The sequence below is a fragment of the Talpa occidentalis genome, unplaced genomic scaffold (assembly GCF_014898055.3).
Source record: "Talpa occidentalis isolate TD23 unplaced genomic scaffold, MPIMG_talOcc4v2.1 talOcc4.9, whole genome shotgun sequence".
Taxonomy (NCBI): Eukaryota; Metazoa; Chordata; class Mammalia; order Eulipotyphla; family Talpidae; genus Talpa; species Talpa occidentalis.
Window position 1 is genome coordinate 110,886,724 of NW_023605305.1, and position 23,409 is coordinate 110,910,132.

The window sequence follows — 23,409 nt, forward strand, 5'->3', positions numbered from 1 at the left end:
ATAGCGACTGGTTGTGAGGGTTTGATGGGAATTCTGTGTGATGACGAGCTCTGGCATGAAGTCTTGGTTCCTTGGGGGTCCTCATCCACCGGTGCGGCCGTCGGGGAGCCTCTTCCGTGGGTGGGGGCATCGGGGAGCCTCTTCCACGGGTGCGGGCCTCGGGGAGCCTCTACTGCAGGTGTGGGCATCAGGGAGCCTCTACCGCAGGTGCGTGAAGGGACACACCCCGCAGCGCTGCCCTTGCAGGACTGCCCCCTCACGGCCTCGCTGTCCTCTGCCTGCAGGCCTTCCTGGAGCGTTACCTCAGCGCGGGCCCCACCCTGCAGTACGACCGCGAGCGCTGGCTGTCCACGCAGTGGAGACTCGTGAGCGAGGAGGCCGTGACCAATGGCCTGCGGGACGGCATCGTCTTCGTCCTCAAGTGCTTGGACTTCAGTCTCGTGGTCACTGTGAAGAAAATCCCATTCATCGTGCTCTCGGAAGAGTTCATAGACCCCAAGTCTCACAAGTTTGTCCTTCGCTTACAGTCTGAGACGTCGGTTTAAAAGTTCTATATTTGTGGCTTTATGGAAAAGAGAGAAAGAATATATAGAGAGATAGGTATAGAGAGGGCCGTCCCGTCCCTCATTGCTGACTGAGACTGGCAGATGACAGACCAGTGTCCTTCGACCATCTGCACTTTACTCGGAAGGAAGCAGGGGTGTCCACCCTGGAAAATGAGCACTGGGGACCCCCGACCTCTGTGGAGGCGATGCCTCGAGAAGCCGTCCCGGAGTGTCGATCACAGCTGTAAACCAAAGCGCAGCCGGCGGTTCTGGGGAGGGGGGCCTGCGGCCCCTCGTCCCGGCTGTCGCCCAGGCCCATGTTCCCCGTTGCTTCTGGTCGATCCGCTCTGGGGCGGGCCGCGTGTGTGTTCTGTTTCAGGAAGCCAGACCCCACGTGTCCACGTGTGTCCTGCGTGTGTGAGTGCCCAGCGCCGCCCGCAGAGCCCCGGGCCTTCAGGAAACGCCTGCCTTCACCTTTGCTCTTTGTTGCCTTAGATTCTTCAGAGAAAGATCACAACAACAAAAAAATGTGCACTATCCGTTTATAACTCTCAGTGATTTTATTTCATTGTTTTCCTAAAGAGGAATCCTGCCTGCTTGTTTCTGACTCACTCCCCCCTGGCTGCAGGCAGGAGGCCCTCTCCTCACCCTGTGACTGCCCACCTGTGTCCACTGCAGCCTGCCCTCCCCACCGCACAGCACCCCCAGTGGGCTGGCAGGCCCCCAGGAGCCTGACTCCAAATCCACCTGGGACATGGCTCTCCTCGGGTGCACAGCCCCTGAGGGCCCCGGGGCATTCCCGTAGGGGAGAGTGGATCCTCCAGGTAGATCACAGGACAGCCAGCGCTACCGCATCCTCCCTCTGCTCTCACGGTCCAGGGGAGACTGACACTGTGACCCCAAGATTGGCAGGCCCAGCATGGAGCCCTTTGTCTCAGGGCTTCACAGCCCACTGCCCTGCCCAGGGAGACCAAGCAGTCCCTGGGTCCCCGACCACCATCACTGTGCACTGGTCCCCTCTGCCACTTACAAGCAGGAAAGGGCCTGGATCTGGCCCTCGGGCGCAGTCACTCATGGCAGCTGGTTAAGTGAACAGAAGAGAAATGGACAAGCTGCAGAGTTTGGGGAAAGGAAAGTGGGGAGCCATCTGTGCTTCCTATTTGACCAGCCACGATCTCTTGCTTTAATGCAGCTGGTTTCAGGGGCTTGTCCCTGGCTTGAGGGGTGGGGGGCAGGTAAGTGTGGGTCATGGGTGGAGGAGCCTGGGGCAGCCCTCTCTGGGCGCTTCCCGTGGGGCCACATCCGGGTTCCTTGCAACCTCCGCTTGCCTTCCTATGTCTACAGCCAACTCTAAAGTGCTCACTCTGCTTTTCCCAGGTATTTTGGGTCATCAGCCCCTCAGCTTTAGTATGGGGTGACACTGTCACGATGCATGTGTGCATGTGTATGTGTGTGTGTGTGTGTGTGCAGGTGTGGGTGCACCTTCTCCATCCCATGCATGCCACAAGTAGTGCAGTATCAGGTTATCATTTTTAAAAATCAGATATTTGGATATCTGTAATAACCTCTATCTGAAAAAGTAAACAATGTTCTTAAATCAGTAGCCTCAGCTCAAAAAGTGTGTTAAAAAGAAGGAAGAAGAAACTGATAGGTGTTGTGGGGTGCCAGACGCTCTAACTGTGTGGCTCCGTGTGTGCAGACACATGCCATGGAACCGTGGTGCTTCGTTCTTAGTTTTTGCCTTTAGGTTCCTTCAAACTGGACATTCCTTAGGATGGTGTCTTTCTCAGGAAACATATTTTCGAGATAGGGCAGTGGATGGTGAATGCGTGCGAGGCTTTGGCTGCATAAAGGTTATCCTGTCCCAGGCTACATGTGTCTGAGCTGCTGCATTGGGAACAGCAGCTGAAAGGGCCACCACTGTCGTACGTGCAGTTCATCTTGACACTGTCCTCAGTGCCCCCCAGTACTGTGCTCCCAAACCAGCTAAGTCACCAGCCCAGAAGGGGGTAAGAGGGATTCATTGCTTTGGTGTGTGCATTCCTAGCGGGGTGAAGAAGGGTTTAAATTAAGGAATTTATGTTCTCTCTACTGCTTTCTCTCTCCCAGTCTTTGCAGAGGAGATGGTCAGAGTTTCTGAAATTATTGTTTTAAATTGAATACCATTTTTGTACTGATTGTGTATTGAGTTCTTTTTGAAAGAATAACAATACAATGCAGGATCTTTATACACACTTTGCACTTTCAGACTCTTAATAGTTTGAGTTCCTGGTGCAGTGGGAACACGGTAAATGGCATTTAAAAACAGCCAGGCTTCAGAAAGCTGGGTCTCTCGATTGAACATGATGCATTTTTATTTCAGTTCATCGAGCCAGCGGGACATTCTTTTTAGAAGTGGTCAATCGCCCTGCAGCTAGTAGAAAGTATGATGAGTTTGTCTGAGGGGACAGACTTTCATTTGCCTTAAATGTTTATGGATTTTTCTATACCTTTCAACCTAAGTTATTAAAACATGAGCATTAAATGGAAGAGTAGAAGAAGTTGATGAGTGTGTGTCTGAGCTCCTTGCTTCCCCGGTGACATTTTAACCAGTCCATGACATTTGTTCTTAAGTGTGTACTTTTGAAGATAATGACAATTTTTTATCGTCCATGAACTTAATGTCTGCGTTCTTCAAGTTAGATGGGTTTTGTCTCTCCTGCGTCCTTCGCATTATTAGTTAAGTCAAAACACCTAATACTTTTGCTAAAGTTCACCCAAAAGCCCTAGTGAAGATGCTTGACCAGTTTTTGCTCTGCTGACATCTTCTCCTGTTCTTCTCTGTCCTTTTCAAATCTGTGGACAGGACAGGTTCTGTCCAATAAGTGGCTGGAAGTACATGGGGTGTGTGTGTGTGTGTGTGTGTGTGCACGCACGCGCATGCTGTGGCTCTTTGCTGGGACCTTTTGCAATGGAGGGACTGGAGTGGGCGTGTTGGACAGGATGAGGTGCCCCCTTCTCCTCCCTGCACATGGTTAGAGGTGATCCAGGACCCTCCTCTTCACATCTCAACTTCACTCTTGGGTGCATGTGCTGAAAGGTGGCTGCAGCTCTGCGGCGAGCCCACGGTGCAGACAGAAATTGATGGTCATGCCTTCCCCTTCCCTGTCTGCCCCACCAGCCTCCGGGAGGGTGAATGTTCCAGCCACTCAGTAAAACCAACAAAACCAAGGCCTTGGTTTTCTCTCTCTCACCCGGCACGTCAGGCTCCCCTCAACAGGGATGCATATTGGTGGTATGTGTTTCCACAGACGTGAGCGTGTGGCCGAGTGTGTTCTCAGGTGGTCGACATGTTTATAGTTAGGCATCTGAGCATCTGTGTTACCTGCAGCAGATGGTGTGTGGTTCAGCAAGTTGTGTGTGTGGGGGTGTGTGTCTTTCCGTGCCTATTCTATGTTGGAGATATTTTCTAGTATCACCCCTCTTTTATGAGATTACTTTAAAGTCACTTGCTTCTCCATCCCTTTCATTCCTGAGTTACACTGGCTTCTCCCAGGAGTAAATGGCTTTATCACAGGATTGTCCTGCAGATTAGTCCACTAGACCCTCTCGCTCAGGACCCTATGACCCCAAAAACAGTTAGAAAAAGAGAAAGAAAGGTCAAGCTTTATGATAATTACTGCTCCAACTTCACCACCCTGGAAGCCTTAGTCTGTGTTTCCCAGTACAGCTTATACATTGAGATTCGTTAAAAAAAAAAAAAAAAAAGTATTGATTACTACAAGTAGCACAGCAGTGTGTGCATAATATTTGGATAGTCCTGCAGCAGAGACCCTGCATTTGTAAAGTGAGGTAATTACTGCTGGGCAGCATTTGTACTTTATGGATCTTGTTATAAAAAAATAAATAAATCACTACTGTGAATTTACTACCATGTAACCTTGTGGTCCCAATCCGTTGTACATGCAATAGAGCTCTTCAGCCCAGGGCACAGTTCTTGAATGCTATTCAGTGCTAGAGTGAACCAAGCTCCTTTAGACACTGCTTTGAAATCACCCCATTGAGCTTTTATGACTAAGTGCTCAGAAAATTCAATTTCTGATGTTTTAACAAAACATTTTGGCTAAAAAGGGAGAGAGGGGTCCTAATGTATTTATCAGGTCGTGAGTGTTAGGCAGTTCTAGAATGTGAATTCCTTGGAGGAGGTAGGCATTGTCTCAATTTTATAGGTGAGAAAAAGGATAATCAGAGAAGGGGGGACTTCCCCAAGTTCTCACTGCTGGTAAATGGAATTTTATAATCCAGTGTTTGACTCCAGCCCCTCAGTCACTCTACCTGGAAGTAGGAGCTGAGTGATTTAGCATTCGGGGATGTGAAGGAGGAACTTGAGACACTTACCCTTCAACCAGAACCTGGGGTGGGTGCCTCCCTGGAGCTGGAACTGCACCTACCCTCACACCTTGAGTTTGCACTAGTAGTCAGGCCCGAGGGTGCAGGGGAACCTTCTCTGTGCTGGTGGAGCGCTCAGGATTTTCAGTGTAAGGAAGTTGAGATGCCCCTTCCTCTCAGAAACCAGTCCTGCAGTGTTGCCTCTGTTGCAGGGGGCCGTAGTGCTCCCCCTTTGCCCTCTGTCCCCACCTTAATGGCTTGCATAGGTGGGCACCTTAGACCTGGGATCCAGGGGCTTTTGCAGGACCTGACCTGGCCTCCTCCTGGCACTGTGGCAGCTACATGCCCCAGACGCTTCCCAGGGCAGGGTGGGGGACAAGGGCTGCCCGCAGGCCCGCCGGGGAGTTTTGTAACTGGACTCCTGCCTCCAGCCTTGACGCGCGTGTTCTCAGCCTGCCTGTTGCCTCCCAGTGTTCTTTCCACAGTTGCCTCGAGTTTTCAGAACAGGCATAAATTAGGACTCTGAAAACACCTTTTCCTGGGCTGGTGTCTTAGTTCAATTGGGCATAAACGACCTTTTCCTTTCCTGCTCTTTGCCTGAGGTGGAGGGCAGGAGAGGCCGGACACTGCCCACACCTCTCAGCACGGCGACTCGTCAGAAACTGGGGCACATGTTCAGAATGTAGATAAGACAAATGAAACTGTGGCATAAAGTCAGATTTTCCGATCCTGGGAGTCCTTGTCTCCTACTTAGATAACCCAATTTGATTTGTTTCTCTTATAAAGTAAATGTCTTTAATGCATCCTTTCAGCATCTCTCCCGCACACCCTTTCTAGCACCTGAAGCAGCAGCGACTGGTCCCTTCCCACGCAGCTCTGAGAGTCCGTGTCTCAGCCGGCGAACGTCGATGTTTGGCCCTTGTCTTAACTAAAACCACCTTTTAAGTTTGGGGACAAATGTGACAGATTCCAGGATTTTTTCTTAAAAGTGCCTTTGGCACGTCTTTTGGCACTGAGATATTTGGATAAAAATGTTTGAATGTACAGTCGTCTGGTTTGTGTTCACTTACAGTTATCCGTCCTCGGTGGACATGAGCGTTCCCTCTGAGGGGCTCATAGTATAGGGGTGCTGAGACCCCACCCCCGCCTTGGGAAGCTTCATCTGTGAGGACCAGAGACTGTTGCTCAGGGAATCAGTAACGGGCCCCGGGCAACAAGTAACGGGTAACAAATCTGATCAGCCCGTGCTGTAGGGAGTTGAGACAATTGCATATCATCTCTGTTCTGGGGGTCGGGGAAAAGAGGAGGCAGTTGCTTCATGTCTGCCAGCACCCCTTAACTAAAGAAATAATGGGATATATGCTTTGTGTTGACCATTATCCTTTTAAAAAAAAAAAAAGGGAGCCCCTGATCCAAACTTTGGCCATAATTTCTTATTTTTGTAATCCCTTTTCAAAATTTTAATTAAATAGCAAACTCCTTTGAGACCGCTTGGTTATGACATGATTAACTAAATTTGATTCCCAAGAGGCGGACCACGCAGGCACCAGCCAGGATGAGGGCAGGGTGAACTTGGCCCAGCCTGGATGGCCACTTCATCAGCAAGGGAGGCCCAGAGGGGCCTGGGCCAAGTCTTACTCAAGAGTTTGACAATCATCTTTGTATTGAAAGAACTGTATGCTTCTGGGTTTAGAATCCAGCATCGACCCAGAAAGGTCAGCAATGAGGCCATCTGTTTCTATCTGATGGGGTCGTAACCTTTAGTGCAAAGATAAGGGGTCTTGGGTGCTCTCTCTCCTTCATTCAAGCTGCGCTTTGCAACCAGGAGGGGCAGATCTGCCTCTGCTCAGAGTCCCCCTGTGCATTTGACCAAGTGTGAGTGTGATTTCCTGCATAAAGTGGGTCTGGGCTTTGTCGAGACATGTCAATCATGTAAAGGTATGAATTGCCCCCCAGCCACCTGCACAGGTGCGTTTACATACATCCACAAGGTGTGTGCTATGAAAACTCTTCTGGTGTGACAGCAGTGACAATGTTAGCGCCTGCAAGGGAGGTGTGTACCTGGCATTCAAGTTACTTTGTTCCCTTTGGGACTCTCCCCCCGCCCCATCCCAATTAACTGTAAAACATTTTTCACATTTGTTACATATTTTATACTGTAAAACTTGGAAAATAAATTGAAGTTCCAAATTGCCTTTTGATTTTTTTATGTCATTATTTCAGTAGAGAGTTTTATGTTTCACGGAACATTTTCACTTTTGTGGAACTTTGATATCCCTTTAAAGACACAGCTGGTCCAGTTTCTGTGAAAGGCAAGGCAGTCGTAGTGATTGAGTGGGAAAGTAGAATTGCCATAGTAATAGGAGCTTGGTTTGCAATCATTCTGTGATCAAGAGAATGTCTTAAAAGAATAGGTTACCAAAAATTAAAATTTTAGCCTCTAAAACTTGTAGAAGAAACAGGCCTTTGGAGTAACCTAGCCGGTGAGAAAAGATCTGTGAATCAACTTAGCAGGGAGGAAAGCGTCAGACCCTGCATTTGTGAGGAGTGAATATGATATTATTTCTGTGAGTGGTTTGTGCATCCATTTTAAATTATTGACTTATTTTAGATAGGTGTTTTTAAGAGAACCAATTATTTGACAAGGAAATGCTGGAGCTTGCCTTCTGCTTCTCTCAGCTATCCTGTCCCTGAAGAGAGCCCTGATATACAATCAAGTGTCTGCCTCTTGTGTGGACATAGACGGGAGACACAATTGAGCTGAAGCTATTCATTGTATAGATTATCGAGAAGCTCTTTCTCTGGGCTCTCAGTGAAGACGTGCACAATTCGTGTCTGCACGAGCAAAGCTTACTAGAGACAAAATTAAAATCGTGCAGATGTAAACCAAAGACCTCTTTTTCGTTCATTACCCATGATACAGCTATAGAACTCTGGGGGAATTTGGGGAATGCCAGACAAACTATCAGAGGAGGGAAGCTGAGTGAGGGTTACTAGGAGGGGACCAGTTAAAGTCATTGCCTGCTCACCCAGTATGGAGACAGGGGCCGTGGGTAGGAATGTGGGGGTGGGTGGTGACCCCACTCAGGACAGGCTGCTCTCTCCTGCTGGTGTCATTGTGTGAGCGTCTTATACTCGAAAGCTAGTGTTGACGTGAATAATCCAAAACTCTGACTTTCTGGTGTGTTCTTTGTATTTACATCTGAGTGTGTTACTGTGTATCTGAAAACTCACAGTATTTCAGATAAAATGGTGCATTTGTGGAACTGACAAGCACTTTAAACCTTATTTTTCTAACGTCTTGCTCAACTCTTTTATCTTAAATCATTTTTGTGATCTGCAGGTGGTAACAAGCTTTAAGTGCCCATTGATTGACTCTTTGATCAAATGAATGAATGAGCATCCTCAGTGCTCAAATTACTGGCTATAACCTAAATCATATAGAACTATTTTAGTTGCTAAGGTTATCATTATCGAGTCTAGTCTTAGAGAATTGTAATCTTAACTGCTCTAAAGAGTTCATACCAGATTAATTCAAAAGAGGCCCTTAATTCACCTTGCAAACATTTGAGTCTGTAGATGCATTAAAATAAGTGAATTGACATGTAGATGGGTGTGTTTCTCCTGTTCCCAGGGAGTAGAGCTTGTTCTTCTGTCCTCTGGGACACTCAGCTTCTCATCGTAATGGCTGTCTTTCTGGGGGACAGTGCTAACCCAAAGTGAGGGAGGATCCTCCCTGGGAAACTTTGTCACTGAGCCAAGGAGATTGTGTTTCTATTTTTTTAGCAATTGTCTATCCTAAGCAAATCTGAGCAGATCACATCGTGTTACCAACAATTTCTTGGCATTAGGTTGACTTTTGATAATCACTAATGTGTTCTTAATTGTACTAATAGCTGTTAAATGAGCTTTGCATAGGACTTAAAGAGTGTTTAGTCAGAGAAGATTTATTAAGTACCTATGACACTGAAAATAAAGCAGAATCAGCTGGTCTTTTACCTCAGGTTAAAAAGAGGAAAGAGGCATCCATGTAAAAGTACAATAAATTGTAGGTTCTGCAAGTGAGCTGTGTGCAGTGAGGGTTCGGTCGAGGAAGTGGCCAAGTTGGGGCAGGACTAGAAAAAGTCAGAGTCTTATATTTAAGAGAATTGGCAAGTTTGTCAGACAAGCCCAGGTGGGAAGGATAGGCATTCTAGTGTATGGAAACAGCATGAGGCAGAGATTGAAGGCATTGAGTACTGAGTCAGCTTCGACCAGCTTCAGGTTTTAAGAGTAGAGGGTAAGCGTTTAGTATGTCATGAGCACTGAGGCTGGTCCTGCCAACCTCTGGTGTGCTACAGAGGACATTAGTTTTGCTCCATGACAGAGAGAGACTGCTCCCCATCTGACTTCTGCTGAGACAACAGCTGGATGCCACAATCCCAATGTGTAATTTGGATGCTCTGATTTCAAGATGAACACTCCCTCTCTGCAGAAGGAGTCACCCTGGCCAGTCCAGGGCTTTTATGATTCTTAAGCCTGGATGCCAGCAGCATCCGCTCACTCCACTTGGCTCTCCCCGCAGGGAGCGGGAACACCTCGAGGACCCTTGGTTTACAAGACCTGCCTACCCTGCCCCCCCCCCAACCTCATCACCGCAGCCTGGACTCTGTATTTCGCAGTAAAACCCTTTCCATTCCTGGCCTGCTCTTCGGTCTCTTAGTCTTTAAAAAAACAACGTAAACAGCTATCACCGTAGAGAATGTCAGGCATGTGTGTGGTGTGGTGTGATTCGTTTCTCATTTGAGAAGGGCTGCAGCACAGGCTGGGAGAGCTGTCTGTCAGAAAGTAGCGGCTGCCGTGGAGAGTGTGGAAGCCTTGCTGGCCCAGCAGGAGGAAGGGAGGGAGGGAGGACAGGATTGTTCCTGGGGGACGCAGGAGTGGGAGAAATAAAATGGCTCCATCCTTTCCGACTGGCACACTGTCAGATGGGGACACTGCTCCCCCACTCCTCTGCTTTGTGCAAAGGGACCTTGTCCTCCATCCTGCTGGCCTTCGCCCATCCTCACTCCTGGCCTGACAAGGAGCGAGTCGCCTGCTTCTTGAGCAACAGCCTCTGTTCGTGTCACACAGGATCGTCAGAGTGTGGGGTCCAGACTTTCTCTCCTGCCTGGACATTCCTCACGGCTGAGGGAGTGGGCTGGGCCTCTCTGCACGCCCTTGGGAGGCCTGCCCTGGAGGCAGGAAACTGGAAAGCCATTCTCCAATCTCTTGTCTCCAGATGACCCCCAGATGACCTCTTTTCTGTAATATTGGAGAGGCTTCTGACCACTGACTTTTGAACCTTATTTCTCAGTTGTTCCAGAGAGGTCTCAATCAGGAAATTGAGATCTCAGTGACTTTGTAAAGGCACGCTCAAGTCCCAAAGTTATGCAGATCTGAGGGGCCTGTGGGGCACCCCAAGGCAGCTGGCCAGAGAAGCAGTGGAGTGAGCCATTTGGAACTCAGGAGAAGCCTGGTAGGGCCAGCTGGAAGCCACGGGCCAGAGGAGATGACCTGGGGTGGGAAGAGCAGCCTGGCTGGGGTCAGTCCTCAGTGACTCTTTAAAAAGCAGATTGCTGGGCCTTAGCTCCAGAGATGGTGGAGCCATAGGTCTGGGCTGCTGTTTTCTAAAATAAACTCAGATGTGATCTGACACTCAGAGCAGGATGGGGAAGCTCTGGTGGGAGTACTGACCCGCCAGCTCTCATAAGGGATGTGTGTGTGTGGGTCTCCCAGGGTTGATCAGCAGCTGTCTGATGTCATGGGTTTCCAGGTGATACAACAAGGTCCCAGATAGTGCACAACCTTCTTGCTCAAAGACAAGCTCTTTCAAGATATGAGATAATTTAAAGAAAAACTCTGCGAATGGCTGTGCATTCTTATAACACGGTGAATTTTTTCCAGCAGGATGGCCGGGTTTTGCATTCTAATTAGCTTACGTGTCCAATACTGTTAAGCTGGTGATGGTCCCCAGAATGAAAGAGCAAAGGGGACCTTGATTTAAGTAGAAAAAAGGATCATGGGAAATTCTAGATGGACTTCGGTCTATCTCAGAGCAAGTGAATAATCCCTTTGCTTAATTAAATGGGTTTCATTTGCTTTAAATTCTTAAGTGTAAAGATGGGGTAACACTTGCACCCCTTTTAAGTATTGGGTGACTTTGAAAATGACTTGAGCCCTCTGTGACTTGCTCAATGTCCTCATCTGTAAAAGCAGGGATAATAACAAGACCCAGGTCGTGAGATCTTTGTACAGGTCAGATGAGCTAAGGCATGTGAAGCTAAGGCTGGTTCCTCAGGTGCCCAGCAAAGCATAAGTATCAGCCTAAAAAAGTTTAGAACAAGAGCCGAACAGCACGACCACTGGCAGACAGTGCCTGCTTCTACTTGGTGCTAGAAGCTTCTAACACAGGAGCACTGTGAAATGATCTAAACTTAATACTTATTACTCAGACCTCTGAGAACAAGGGAATTTTCTCAGCTGGGAAACAGACCACTTTCATGATGGACCACATTCCTTGGCTGTTTGAAAGATTAGCTTCAAAGATTGCTTTGAAAGTTTACCTCCCAAGAGCTTAATTGAGGTGTGGTTGGGCCTGGCTGGATACAGCACAGTCCAGCTTGGAAGTGTTTGCCTTGATTTAGGGTGGGAGAGGGAGGAAGTAAGTAAAGAAGCCTTGTAAGCATCAATATTTGACAGTGCTGGGGGGTTATAGTTATTCTAGTGAATCAATTATTCATCTATCAATTCAATGCATATCTACTTTGTGCTAGTTACTGAGAATACACAGATAAGTAAACTCCTTGGCTCCTATCATTTAGTGAAAAAACAGGAATGCAAACTAAGTACAACTTAAATGATAAGTTTCATGATTTGGGATCTGTATAAAACACTGTGGGAACAGATGGGAGGGGGCACCCTCAGATCTCCTATCATTTCCAGTCTGTAGGTTTTTCCACTTTGCTGATGGTTTCTTTTGCTGTATGAGGCCCAAAATGGTGCTCCGTGAAGAAGAGGAGAAGCAGTTTGCAGGGGACAGTAATGAGGTCAGGTTTTGTTATGTTGTTTGAAGTGCCCGTGCAACATCCAAACCAAGATGTCCTGAGACAGTCGAAGGAGTTGTTCTAAAACCAAGAAGCAAAGGCAAGGCGAGAAAGCCCCATCTTGGAGGTCAAGTGCACTTAGGTGGTAAGTGATGGACATGAATGATACTACCTTGGAAGAGTGCACAGATCTTCCTCAACTTATGCTGGGCTTATGTCCAATAAATCCATTGAATTGAAAATATGGTATGTCAAAAATACATTAACCCCCGGGCCTCCCTGGTGGCGCAAGGGGTTAAGATGCAACCTATGAAGCTATCCGCAGCCACTGCAGCGCGAGTTTGATCCCTGGCCAGGGAGCAAACCACATGGCACAGCAGACCTCTCCTGACTCGCCCACTGCTCCCCTCAGCAGTGTACTTCAATCAGTCTGCCTGTTCTGTTCCCCACTCTGTCTCTGGTGAATCCTCTCACCCCCTGCATCTCTGGCCTGTACCCCAGTTCTTGTATGCATAAAAATAAAATAAATCTTAAAAAAATATATATTAACCTACCAAACATGAGAATTTAGCTGAGCCTTCCTGGAATGTCCCAACCATTAGGTGGCTGTTAGATTAGCTAACAGTTGGGCAAAATCATCTAACACAAAGCCTATTTTATCATCAAATGTTGAATAGCTCACATCATTTGTTGAGTGAAAAGACAGTGTATTTGTTGTTACCCTCGTGATCTTAAGGCCAAAAGGGCGAGGCTCACTGCCCAGCATCACGAGGGTACTATCCATATGTCACCAGCCTGGGAAGAGATCAGAATATAAAACTGGAAGTGTGGTTTCCACCGAATGCTTTCACATCATCATAAAAGTCTAAAGATCTAAGTTGAATTATCTTAAATCAGGGGCTGTGTCTGTGTAGAGTGGAGAGATTCTGTGAAACACATATATTTAAAGAGCAGGCGGCAGAAGAAGAAGAAGGACTAGAAATGAAAGCAGACAGGACAGGAGTCTAGAGAATGACAGGATCAGAAAAATCAAGAGAGGATTTTCAAGATTAGTCTCAAAATTTCAAAATATGAGTTTAATGGTAGAGTTAGTTGACTACTATCCCATGAAGGATTGTCTTATTTTCAAAGAATTTGTAGTGTCTCACCATGTGTTAAAGGACTGACAAAATAAATTAGAACATTATATTAATGCACACTTAACACTAAGACTACTGAGCACAATATAACTTTAGAGAGTTCCCAAGGCATTTTGGGACTTTTTTTTCAGTGCCTCGAGGCATCATTATGAATTCTATTGTTGTCCTGGTCAGCTGTGGGAGTGTTGATAAGTGGAGAGTTAATTGACTTCTGGATAAATCAGTCTTACTCCAAATAGAAAAGTTCACTAGCGGTGACAGGGAAGGGGTGTGCAGGCCCCAGCTCAGAGGAAAAAGCTAGCTGAGCTGATCAGGTATCTGAACCCTTCAGAAAAAGCTAAAAACCTTTCATCATTTGGCTCCCCCTGCCCCTGTGTGTATTTGCGAGACTTGTCACTTAGAGGGAAGTTTAGAGAGCAAATCAACTCCCCATCCCAGTATCCCGATAGACAGAAACCATGGTGACATCAATATATGTGTGTTTCAGGGCTGCTCAATGGCTATCCAATGGTGGCATCTAAGCTGCACTTGAAATAGTAAGTTTAATAATTGAATCAAAAGAAGCTGATTTATAAGCTTGTCTCCTGTTGGCTGGAGAAGGAACCCTAATTGATGTGGGGGTGATGTGGATTAATTGTGTGTCTTTCTTGGGTTCTGCTCAACAGCTCACTGCCAGTTCTGTTACTGTCATGGTCCAAGACAACAAGAAGACTTGAGTAGCAGTGCTGGGGATTGTACCCCAGACTGGCCTACCCATGGCACTGCCATGCCCACTGATGGCCTGGCAAAGAACAAAAGCTTTTTTGACAATCAAGACAGTCAGAATGGGAATAATTCCCCACTGTCCTTGCTGAGTGGGACTAGTGGGTTTAGAAAGGCATCTGCTGATAGTGTAGCTTCTGATGAGAAAGGGCTGGGAAGACAGACATTGGGAAGGGGAAAGGATTTGACAGGCATGAGCCAGGACTCCTTGCTGCCACCCTGTCCTGTCTGACCAGTGGCAGGTAGCGGTGACTCTGTTTCCATCAAAATCACTTCGAGCTGGGGCTATTCATCATCATCGTCATCACCATCATCATCATCATCGTCGTCGTCGTCATCATCATCATCATCATCATCATTATTCTCTTCATCAGAATTATCATTGTCATCACCATTGTCATCATCTCCATCTTCATCTGCATTGTCATCATCTTCAGTGTTTATCTTTCCTGAAAGCACGTCCTCAATCCAGTCCTCTAATTCCTCAGCTGTGGGCAGGTCATCATCATCTGAAATCTCCATCCAGACACTGTCAGCCTGCAGTGAGTGACAGAGCGAGTGAGTGAGCGAGTGAGCGAGTGAGTGCATGAAGGAAGAGTCAGACCAGAGGGTTCTGAGTAGCTGGGTGAGGCCCAGGTCACTTACACTTATCAAAATGTTTGCTCATTATTAAATGCAAACACCACGTTGCAAAATGGCCTGGTAATATCCTGCAGATGTGATATAGAAGGAAATGTCTTCATGCACATGCATGCATGTATGTGAAAAGTCTGGTAGGACAGCCATAAAACTGTCACCAGTGGTTCCTTCCGGGAATGGGACTCAAGAGAAGGTCAGGGCAGTGGAAAATACTTTTGCTTTTCACCTCATCTCTCACTGTTCTGCTTTGAAATGTTTTAACTTGAGAAAATAATTAAATTCTTATTTTTCACTTATAAAGTACTTTACAAAATAAATAAATGCAGACCTCCTGGTGATAGAACACTGACCAGCAGAGCAAAAGACCCCCATCCGCAAGAGAGTCACCACACTAACTAGGGAGCTAGACCCTCTGTGATCATCCCCTTCTGTCCATTCTATGTGTTGCATCCATCCTGCTTCTGGCTTATGAAGGTGGAGCCGCAACAGACGTCTGGATCAAGGCTAAAACACCTCCCGGGCAGCCCACTCAGTAGACTTCCCACGCCAGTGGGTCCTCACAGGGAGGCGAGTCCTCTCCTTGCACATGTCTTTCTCCCTTCCCTTTGAAAGTGGGGTCCCCCGCCTGCTGTCAGGTAACTGCCTGGCCTTCTGAGCCACGGTGCTCACCACCCACTAGGTAATGGCAGCACCGGACATACGTTCCCTTTGTAAAGGGTCTTTGTTGTTGGACTTTGGGAGATGCACACAGGACAGTTTATTTGGATGGCAAGTTGCAGAGAGCAAGAGAGGACGAACTGACATCCTAGAAGGAAATGTGCCCTTGCATGAGAAAGTGGCCCTGGAGGTTAGGACTGGCTCGGGGACAAGACTTGAGCTTCACTGACAGCTTCCTGCATGTGCGCAAGGCCACGGGGCCTGCTCATTTCATGAAAGGCTAACCCCTCACAGTCAAGGCTGCATGGCAAGAAACAGGGCAGGCTAAGGGTGCCTGAGCAAGCTTGCAGGGGGATACTCACATCTGTCACGTTCACCACCCCAATCTGTGGCTTGAAGAGGTCAATCTTGAAAGTCTTTTCCCAATAGGCGATGAGCTGCAGCAACAGGAAATCAGATTAGACGGCAGGCAGAGGGCAGGCCCTGCTCAAGCCACATTTTGTGGCTGATCCACCTGCCATCCCATCAGAGTCACTCGGTCATCATTGGCTAAAGGTCTACAAAACAGCTGTGGGCACTTAGGAAATTGAAGACTTGGCCCCAGCCCTCAAGGTCTTTAAATAAGTATGGGGAAAAAAGGACATCAGAACATCAGCTATGAAAACATGTGAAATCCTCTACAGCTGTAAGGGAGAATATTACAGGGATGGTCCAAGGTTGATTCCCAAATTACTTGTGGCCCTTTTATAGTTTATGTGGGGACAGAGCCACTTCTCCCTCAATGTCCCACTTCAAAACCCTCATCTCGAGTCCCTCTGCTACAGGACGTGTCCGGGAAAGCAGGGCTGTGCCTTCAGTTGTTGGCATGTGAGTAGGGGGAGGCCTTCTTACCCAGCCCAGAGGGCTGTCCTCTGACGGGGCACGACTGAAGGAGAGAGGGGCCAAGGACTAAGAGACAGGGATGCTCAGTGACAGACAGTCTCCCAAGCAAAGATAAGGTCTGAGGACTGGGAAGAGTTAGAATAGTCTGAAGATTTCTCCTTGGCAAAAGCAAACATACAAAAGCAAACATATAGAAGAGGCCAGGGGACTGCAGACTCTAGAGTCCAGATAAGCTGGAAATAGAATGAGAAAGAATCTAAACAAGAGAAGCTGTGGGTGTAGGGTCTCATCTGGCTGAGACTTTGTTACCATTACCCAGAATTACATGGCTGGTTTCAGGAGGCAAGAAAGTCCCTCCCTGCCTTTGAGTCACTCATCTTCCACACAGGATTGGATTTCAGGATGGCAAAGCCCCTCAGTTTTGTCTGTTTCGCCATAGCGTGATTATGACCCATCAACTAATGGTAACTCCTGGAAGAAGATTGAGTAATCCTTTATAATCAAACGAGAACTGAATTTGTGTGGATCTCTTATACCTAACCTCTGCTGACTCATAGACCAAGCTTTGCAAGCTTTGGGATCACATGGATCTGTTTGGAATATTGTGTCTTTAACCTCTCCAGTGTCACCTTTCTCTCTGCAAGGTCAGGGTTATGATAGTCTCCACTTCGTAGGGTGGCTGAGGGGATCAGATGAGATGATGCTTTTACTCCAGTTCTAGGCACTCAGTAGATGCACAGACTCAACTTATTCTCTTTAAAACTGAACCCATCAGGACTTTCTGGCCATGCATAGTTGACACGAGCAAGAGTTCGGACACTAATATTCTTGCACATTCCATGTGCTACACACAACGCTGATCCCTGGGGAACAGAACGGGCACAGACAGGGTCTCTGCCCTCCAGGCGTGGGTTGTCCTTGTTAGAAGTTCTCAGTTTATGCGAAATGTCCACATCTGCATTACTCAGTAACTCAAGATGCCTCCAATAACATTCCCAACTCGGATAATGAAAGATCATAGTTAGGGGGTGGTGGTGGGATAAAGGGAACTTGCGGCTCACTTAAGTGGGCCCGGCAGAGGATTCCTGTGCCCCTGTCAGTCTCCACCTCAGGCCCAAGATCAGTGTTACCCCTGTGGCAAAGATCTCCCACACTGGATGGGGCCGCCATGGGGTTCCTGCAAGTTCCCCTCCTAATTCACACCCTCCTTCATGTTCCTGGGGCGACCCAGCCCCCTTGTGAGCGGCTCACCAGAGGAAAGTCATCTGGGTCGATCCACACGATGCTCAGGTCTGGGTTGTCCGTGTTGTCCCGGGCCACCTGTTTCAAGATCTCCAGGAACTCGAAGCCATCTGCAGCGGGTTGGGGTGAGTAAGCCCTGACATGCATGCCTTCCAGCTCAGCGCACAGGGACTGTGGCTTTTCCACGAGGGTTTCTTAGGCTGCTTGGTGCATACCCTCAATTATAGGATTATTCTATAAAATGAGTCAGATGAGAACTCCAGCCACAAAGCAGCTTATTCAAAGGAAACAATAAAGATTTTGAATAAAGAAATTAAAAGTTCACAGGGAAGTGGCTGGTTCTTACTCCCAGCCAAGCTGCATCTGCTGCCCTGCCTGTGATAATGGAGCATTCTTGAATCAGAAAGTGCAGCCCCAGAACCAGAACCAGAACCAAACCAGCAGTTCGACTACCTGGTCCTCAGCGCTCAGTGCCAAGTCTCAAAACCTATGGTTTTCTAGCCCTTGGGGCTCCCCATCACCTTGGCTCCATGGACCAAGAAAACTTTTAGTTTTCTTTAGTCTGGAATTCCCCAAACCTTCATGCTAAGTGAACTTCTGATTTAACAGTTGCTTTCCTAGCGTTGAGATGGTGAGAGGGGTCTCCCTCCCTGGCCACCATTTCTGTGTCTGCCCCGCCCTCCCCTATTCAGTCAGCAGCCTTCCTGGCCCCCAGGGGAGAGATGATTCATTGGAAAAGCAGAGACAAGTCTTGTGAGTTTTTCAAGAACACTTTCTTTTTTTTTAAAGCCTAAACCTTGAACAATTGGAAGTATTAAATGTCATAAAAATAATGTTGGAAGAATGTTTAGTAAGAGCGTACCATAAACCCTCAGCATCCCCACCCGACTCCCAGCTAGAAACAAAGAGCTGAGATTCTGGAAAGTCCCTGAGCCTGGGAACCAGCAAGACAGGGAACCCCTAGGGATGGTGGGGAGGTGAGGGGAACCATCGTCAGTGCCAGTTTCCACCATCCAGTGGTCAAATGTCACTTCAGTTCTAGGCGGTAAAGTTCTAGTCCTTGCATAACTGAATCCAGAGCCTGAAATGTACCCCTTCTCAACAAGCAGCTCACCAACTGTTTGTGGATTCAGTGCAGCCACTGCTCTTTCTTGGTAAAGGATTTCTTCTTTTTCTGGGGGTGCCAGCCAATTTGAACCCCTCTCCCTGGCCCCTGTCTCTCCAGGGATGCCAGTCTTTGTTTGACTACTTGCAGCTTCTCGGTAAAGGCTTTCCTCCGCACTTCCTCAGCTCTAATATATTCCAGGCAAAATGCAAACTGTTCTTGGCAGTTGTGCTTGGAATGGGTGGAGTCACTTGTAACATTGTTAATTCCTTCTAAAAATTTATGCAGGGTGCCTTCCCCATCCCCTCCTGGACAATGGACCTCTCATAGAGATGATGGGGTCTTTGTGGTGTGCAGCCCCTTCCTGCAGAAATGCCCATCAGTCTGGGTGATTGTTCTAGGCTGTGACTTATACCGCGAATTAGATCGTATGGCAGATGCCTGAGATGGACTGAACCCTGTGCTTCAGAGTTCACTGTCATTGTGGGGGTTGGGTGGAGGTGGGGTTGGGGTCTTACTCCTGCTGTCTGTTAGGTGCGCCTGAGATCAAGTCCCTCCAGAGTGCCACTGGGGGCTGCTCTCTGGACACTCAGATCATTGTCCTGTAGGCAGAACAGGGAAATACGGGGCTACCTTGGTTCTCTATGCATTTACGCATCCGAGCCACAGGCCAAAGGGGCAGTTCTTACCAAGCACCTTCAGTAACTACTTTCAGCAGCAGGGATGCCAGTCTGGCATCCCGGGCTAATGAGGTGACGTTGCCAGAATTCTGAGGATCAAATTTAAAGGTGGTCTTTACAAGTAGCAATTCACAAAGAGGAAGGAATTCAGCCCAGGCCCCAGTTCAACCAGATAGTCAACGTGAGGTGTGAAAGAATGATTCCCATCCAGGGAGGGAGAAGCTGTGAGGCGCACGGTCTGTAGAAGGATAAGATTTGCCTTCAGAATGAAGTGAGCAGGTTGTTGTCCACCACTGACAAAACCCCATAAACTTGGGATTTTTAAGAGTGAAAGCTACTTACGGAAGCCTTTTGTATTTTACATTCTAGAGTAGGTTTGGCGATAGAAAAAAAAAAGAAATAAAGATTGAGCTCTGCAAGAAAAAGCCAATGGATTGGAGTTTTATATGAATACGAGAAGTCAAAATTGGGGCCTTTTGTCTGTCTTTGAGAATAGAAATAGTTTTTGTGTCTACGGAGGAGCAAGGAAGGCTCACAAAACACAGAATAAATAAATAACCAAGGTCGATATAGAAGTCAGAGAAGGACCATCTTGAGCTAAGGGTTGCTTTCTGGCATTCAGGACAATGGGTTCTGTCATGGCACCATCCTTCAGCATTCCTGGATCTTTCCAGAACAGAACAGCACCTGCCTCAGGGTGAAGTCCAACCCGATGCTTAAACACAGACACGGGACAAATGACCTCGGTCCAAATCCTGGTTCTGAAATTTAGTTATTTGATGTCTTGTTATTTAGGGCAAGTTACTTAATGGCCTGGTCCTCTGTAAAATGGGGTGATGATACTCATAGTTCCTGTGTCATAAGTTGGCTGTGAGTTCAATGAATTAGCACCCCTAAAGAAAGCATTGAGATACCTGATATTTGGTAAGGCTTAGCCATTATTCTTTCCAGTGACCTGAGAGTCTCTGAATGCAGCAGCCTTCCGCCCAGCCAATCATGTGCACAAGGGCAATGATCTGGCTCATAAGCATTCCTGCTCCTTGATTGCCCAGCTCTGAATGCTGGAGAAGATTCACATTCATCTGGGAAAACTGAGTTAAGGCAGCTAAACTGGTCTAACGCTTATTCAGTTGCTGACATTCTAAGTTACAAGTTCAGTTTACTTTTAGGGATAGTTTCTGTTTCTTTGTAAAAATGGCAGGTGTCCTGGAAAAGGGAAATATTTGCTGCGGATCCTCCCTTTCTGACAGCGAGACCAGTGTAGGGAGCCATAGTTCATGTTTGTAATTCAAGTTTGAGCACAAGACGTGGCTATGGTTGGAATCACATGAATGAATGGATGGATGGATGGATGGATCTTCCTTAATCAGTGATGCACTGAGTCTATAGGTCTTTTAAGATTTGTGGCCATGTATTTTCAGAAAGGATAGTATATAATTTTTTTTAAAAAAGTAAGTAAAGGAAAAGGAGGAAATAGGAAATATTCAGAGATTTGTAGGCTAGGAACTAATTAGCCAGAGGAACTAAAGGGTTATTCTCTGCTGTTATTTCCAAAGCCAGAAGCAACTCCCAAATATCCAGGCAGGTGAATCGCCCCGACCAGAACATTCATCTGTGTTTTCTCCTGAATATTTCCAGGGTGGAAATGTTTGACCTCCCCAAAGTTTTACAGAGTTGATAATCCCGAAAGCCAACAGTCTTCCTGCATCCAACTGAGGCCTCCTGCACAAGTGTTCTTCTCCAGCTTCTTCTGTGACACAGGCCTTGCTCTCTGCTCACGGGAGTCCAATCACACTTCCCGAGGGTCAGCTTGTGAGTATTTATTGAGCACTTATGGGTACCAGGGACTTTGCCTTTCATGATCACATCTCATCCAGCTAGCACTTGGGAAGGTTTTATTATCCCTGTTTTAAAGAGGTTAGGACTGAGGCCGAGGGAAATTCTGAGACTCCCAGCTCGAGCCGCCCGCATCTGGCAGGATATTAACTTGGGTCTTGAGTCTGTTTATCTGGAACCATTTCCACCACCCATTTCCCTCTGAAGTCCATTAACTTTGTGCGTGGGATTCCCGAGCTGAGTGTGAGACCCTCCACATGAGGGGCACAGAGCTGGGGCAGTGGCAGCGGCGCTGTGGCTGGGGCGAAGGCCTCTCTTCCCTCCCTGGCGAGTCCCTGTCCTCTTCCAACCTGCTGCTGAGCCGCCTCCTCCCACAGCCACAGTGTGCTCGGCTGGTTCACCCCCTGATGTCCCTGAGGCAGACCAGGGCCTCAGAGGTGGCCCTAAATAAAGAGAAGGGACCCGGTGCTGTGAGAACTGCGGCTTCTTCCCTGCCACACGGGCTCGGAACTAGAGGTTCCGTGACCCGGGGCTGAGGGTTCATGTCGAGCCAGGTTTCCCACGGCAAGCGGGAGGCCTCTGGGAATCAGATCTTTGTGGGAGGGGAAGCCGGTGAGTATGCTCTGCTCCTTCCCAGGCAGGGAGCGGAGGCTGGGAACACGCCTGCCCCAAGCCCTGGGGGACCAGGCCTGGGGGACCAGTTCCGGGCCAGCCCAAGCCAGGCCTGGAGCCAAGACCCCTTGGGCAGAGGCACGTGGCCGGCCATGGCCCAGGGGCCCTGCTGCCTGCCCTGCTTTGTCCTCCTGACCGAACCCCTCTGACCCCCAGGGCACTCTTCCCAGGAAGGCACTGAAGGACACCCTGATGCCTTATCACATGACATTATGGGATTCAGGCCTCATGCTGGAGAGAGATCTCGGTGTGGGGAACGGGGTTGCAGTATGGGGGGTGGGGCTGGGGGAGGGAGCACCATGCAGCTGGGTGGTTGTCAGGAGGGGGCTCCAGTCTGGGCGTGAAGACCTTGCACAGCCACTTCACTTCTCTGGGACTTCCACTTTTTCATCCAAAAATGAAGGGACTCAGGGACTCGATGGTGATACTAGATTCTGCTGTTATCATGGGAGGCATTTGCAGAAGAGACTGGAATGATATTCTCTGTCTTCTTTCCTTTCTTCACTTAAAATTTTTCCCTACTTTCACCCTTCAGTGCTGGTTAAGTTTCATTCTGTCATCAGGAAGGTATATTCTGAGTGCCCACAAGGTATCAGACCCAGGTACACAGGGCAGGTGCTGCCCCCAGGTCACATTTCACCAAGGCCTTTTCAGTGCTCAGGGCAGCGTCCACCAGTAACTGTGAAGTTTCTGGGCCCTTCTGGGCTCTCCCCCTGCAATGCAGAGTTGCCCAGTCACCTGTGAGAACAGGGGACATTGTGTGGGCTCTGTGGTCCTCAGGGGGCGCTTGGAACCACCTGAGGCCCCGGTCACTCCCTCCACAGTTCTCCTTCCTGCTCTGTCTTGTAGCCTGAAGGGCCTAGAAGCAGTGGCAAAGTCCAGTGATGTGGTTTCGTGATGGGGAGGAGCAGTGTGGTGGTGATGGGGCCCTGCCTGGCTGAAGCCCAGTGCCACCACTGACCAGCCATCTGACCTGGGGACTCGACAGAAGTTCTCTCTACCTTTGCTTCCTCGTCTGTCCATCCGGGATGATAACAGCACCTACCCACACTGTTGTTAGGAAGTTTAAATGTGCTGCTCTCTGTTAAGCGCCTGGAGCAATACTTAGCACTCAGTAAGACGCAAATATTAAGTTTGATAAACCAGATGTAAGTCGGGAGCTGACCTCTGCGGTCATGTTCCTATCTGTGATGGTTATTCTCAAAAAGCATTTTGCCGTGGGCCCTGATGGAGCAGGCTCACCACGTCCGTTCCCGGCCCGGGGCGGGCTGTGCTCGGCAGCCTGTCCCCACACTTCAGCTTGTGAGACCTGCTGTTCCTGTGCCCGTGGAGGACACGCATCCAGCCCTCGCTCATGGAGGGATGCCACTTTGCAAACCTTTCATCAGATGTTCTAAAGAAGATGTCAGCCTGATGCAGACACACAGGGGCCGGCAGGGGACAGCCGTTCATTTTCAGACCTGTCAAACAGCCTCGCCAGTGGCATTCTGAGCATGGGAGCTGAGGGAAGGCCCTGGAGGGGCAGCTGGACGGGGCACAGATAGCAGCAGAGAGTGGGAGACGCCCTTCGCTGATGTCTGGGCAGCAGGAATAGGAGCTTCTTCTACAGGAGCAGCCCAGTACCTGCAAGGCAGGGAAGGCAGGCCATCTGCGCTGGGAACATCGGAACTGCTGGAAGAGTCCTTGGGCAGCCCAGGTCATGCCGCTCACTTCTTGTGACTCAATCTTAAATTCCAAAAATGGGACAGCAGTGGGCACTAGGGAGGATGTTTGGCTTTTTTACATTAAGTGGGCTCTCAAGGGGCCCTCTCTTTCCTT

General features: G+C 48.4%; 2 protein-coding genes across 6 annotated transcripts in view; one reads left to right on the top strand and one right to left on the bottom strand.

Moving 5' to 3' along the window:
- Positions 1-23,409, top strand: part of VANGL1 (VANGL planar cell polarity protein 1) — a 158,684-nt gene that overhangs the window by 86,174 nt on the left and 49,101 nt on the right. For 3 of the 4 annotated variants that reach the window (XM_054691750.1, XM_037501354.1, XM_037501355.2), the window contains exon 8: positions 285-599. The exons of the other annotated variant lie outside the window; for it this stretch is intronic. In XM_054691750.1, the coding sequence (XP_054547725.1) occupies positions 285-545 (261 nt within the window). In that variant the 3' untranslated portion in view covers positions 546-599. Of the gene's footprint in view, positions 1-284; positions 600-23,409 lie in introns of those variants that run through there. 4 annotated transcript variants of the gene reach the window in all.
- Positions 7,793-23,409, bottom strand: part of CASQ2 (calsequestrin 2) — a 57,717-nt gene continuing 42,100 nt past the window's right edge. For both annotated transcript variants that reach the window (XM_037499293.2, XM_054691752.1), the window contains 3 exons: positions 17,308-17,408; positions 15,537-15,611; positions 7,793-14,415 (listed from right to left, as the gene is read on the bottom strand). In XM_037499293.2, the coding sequence (XP_037355190.2) occupies positions 14,164-14,415; positions 15,537-15,611; positions 17,308-17,408 (428 nt within the window). In that variant the 3' untranslated portion in view covers positions 7,793-14,163. The remainder of the gene's footprint in view (positions 14,416-15,536; positions 15,612-17,307; positions 17,409-23,409) is intronic.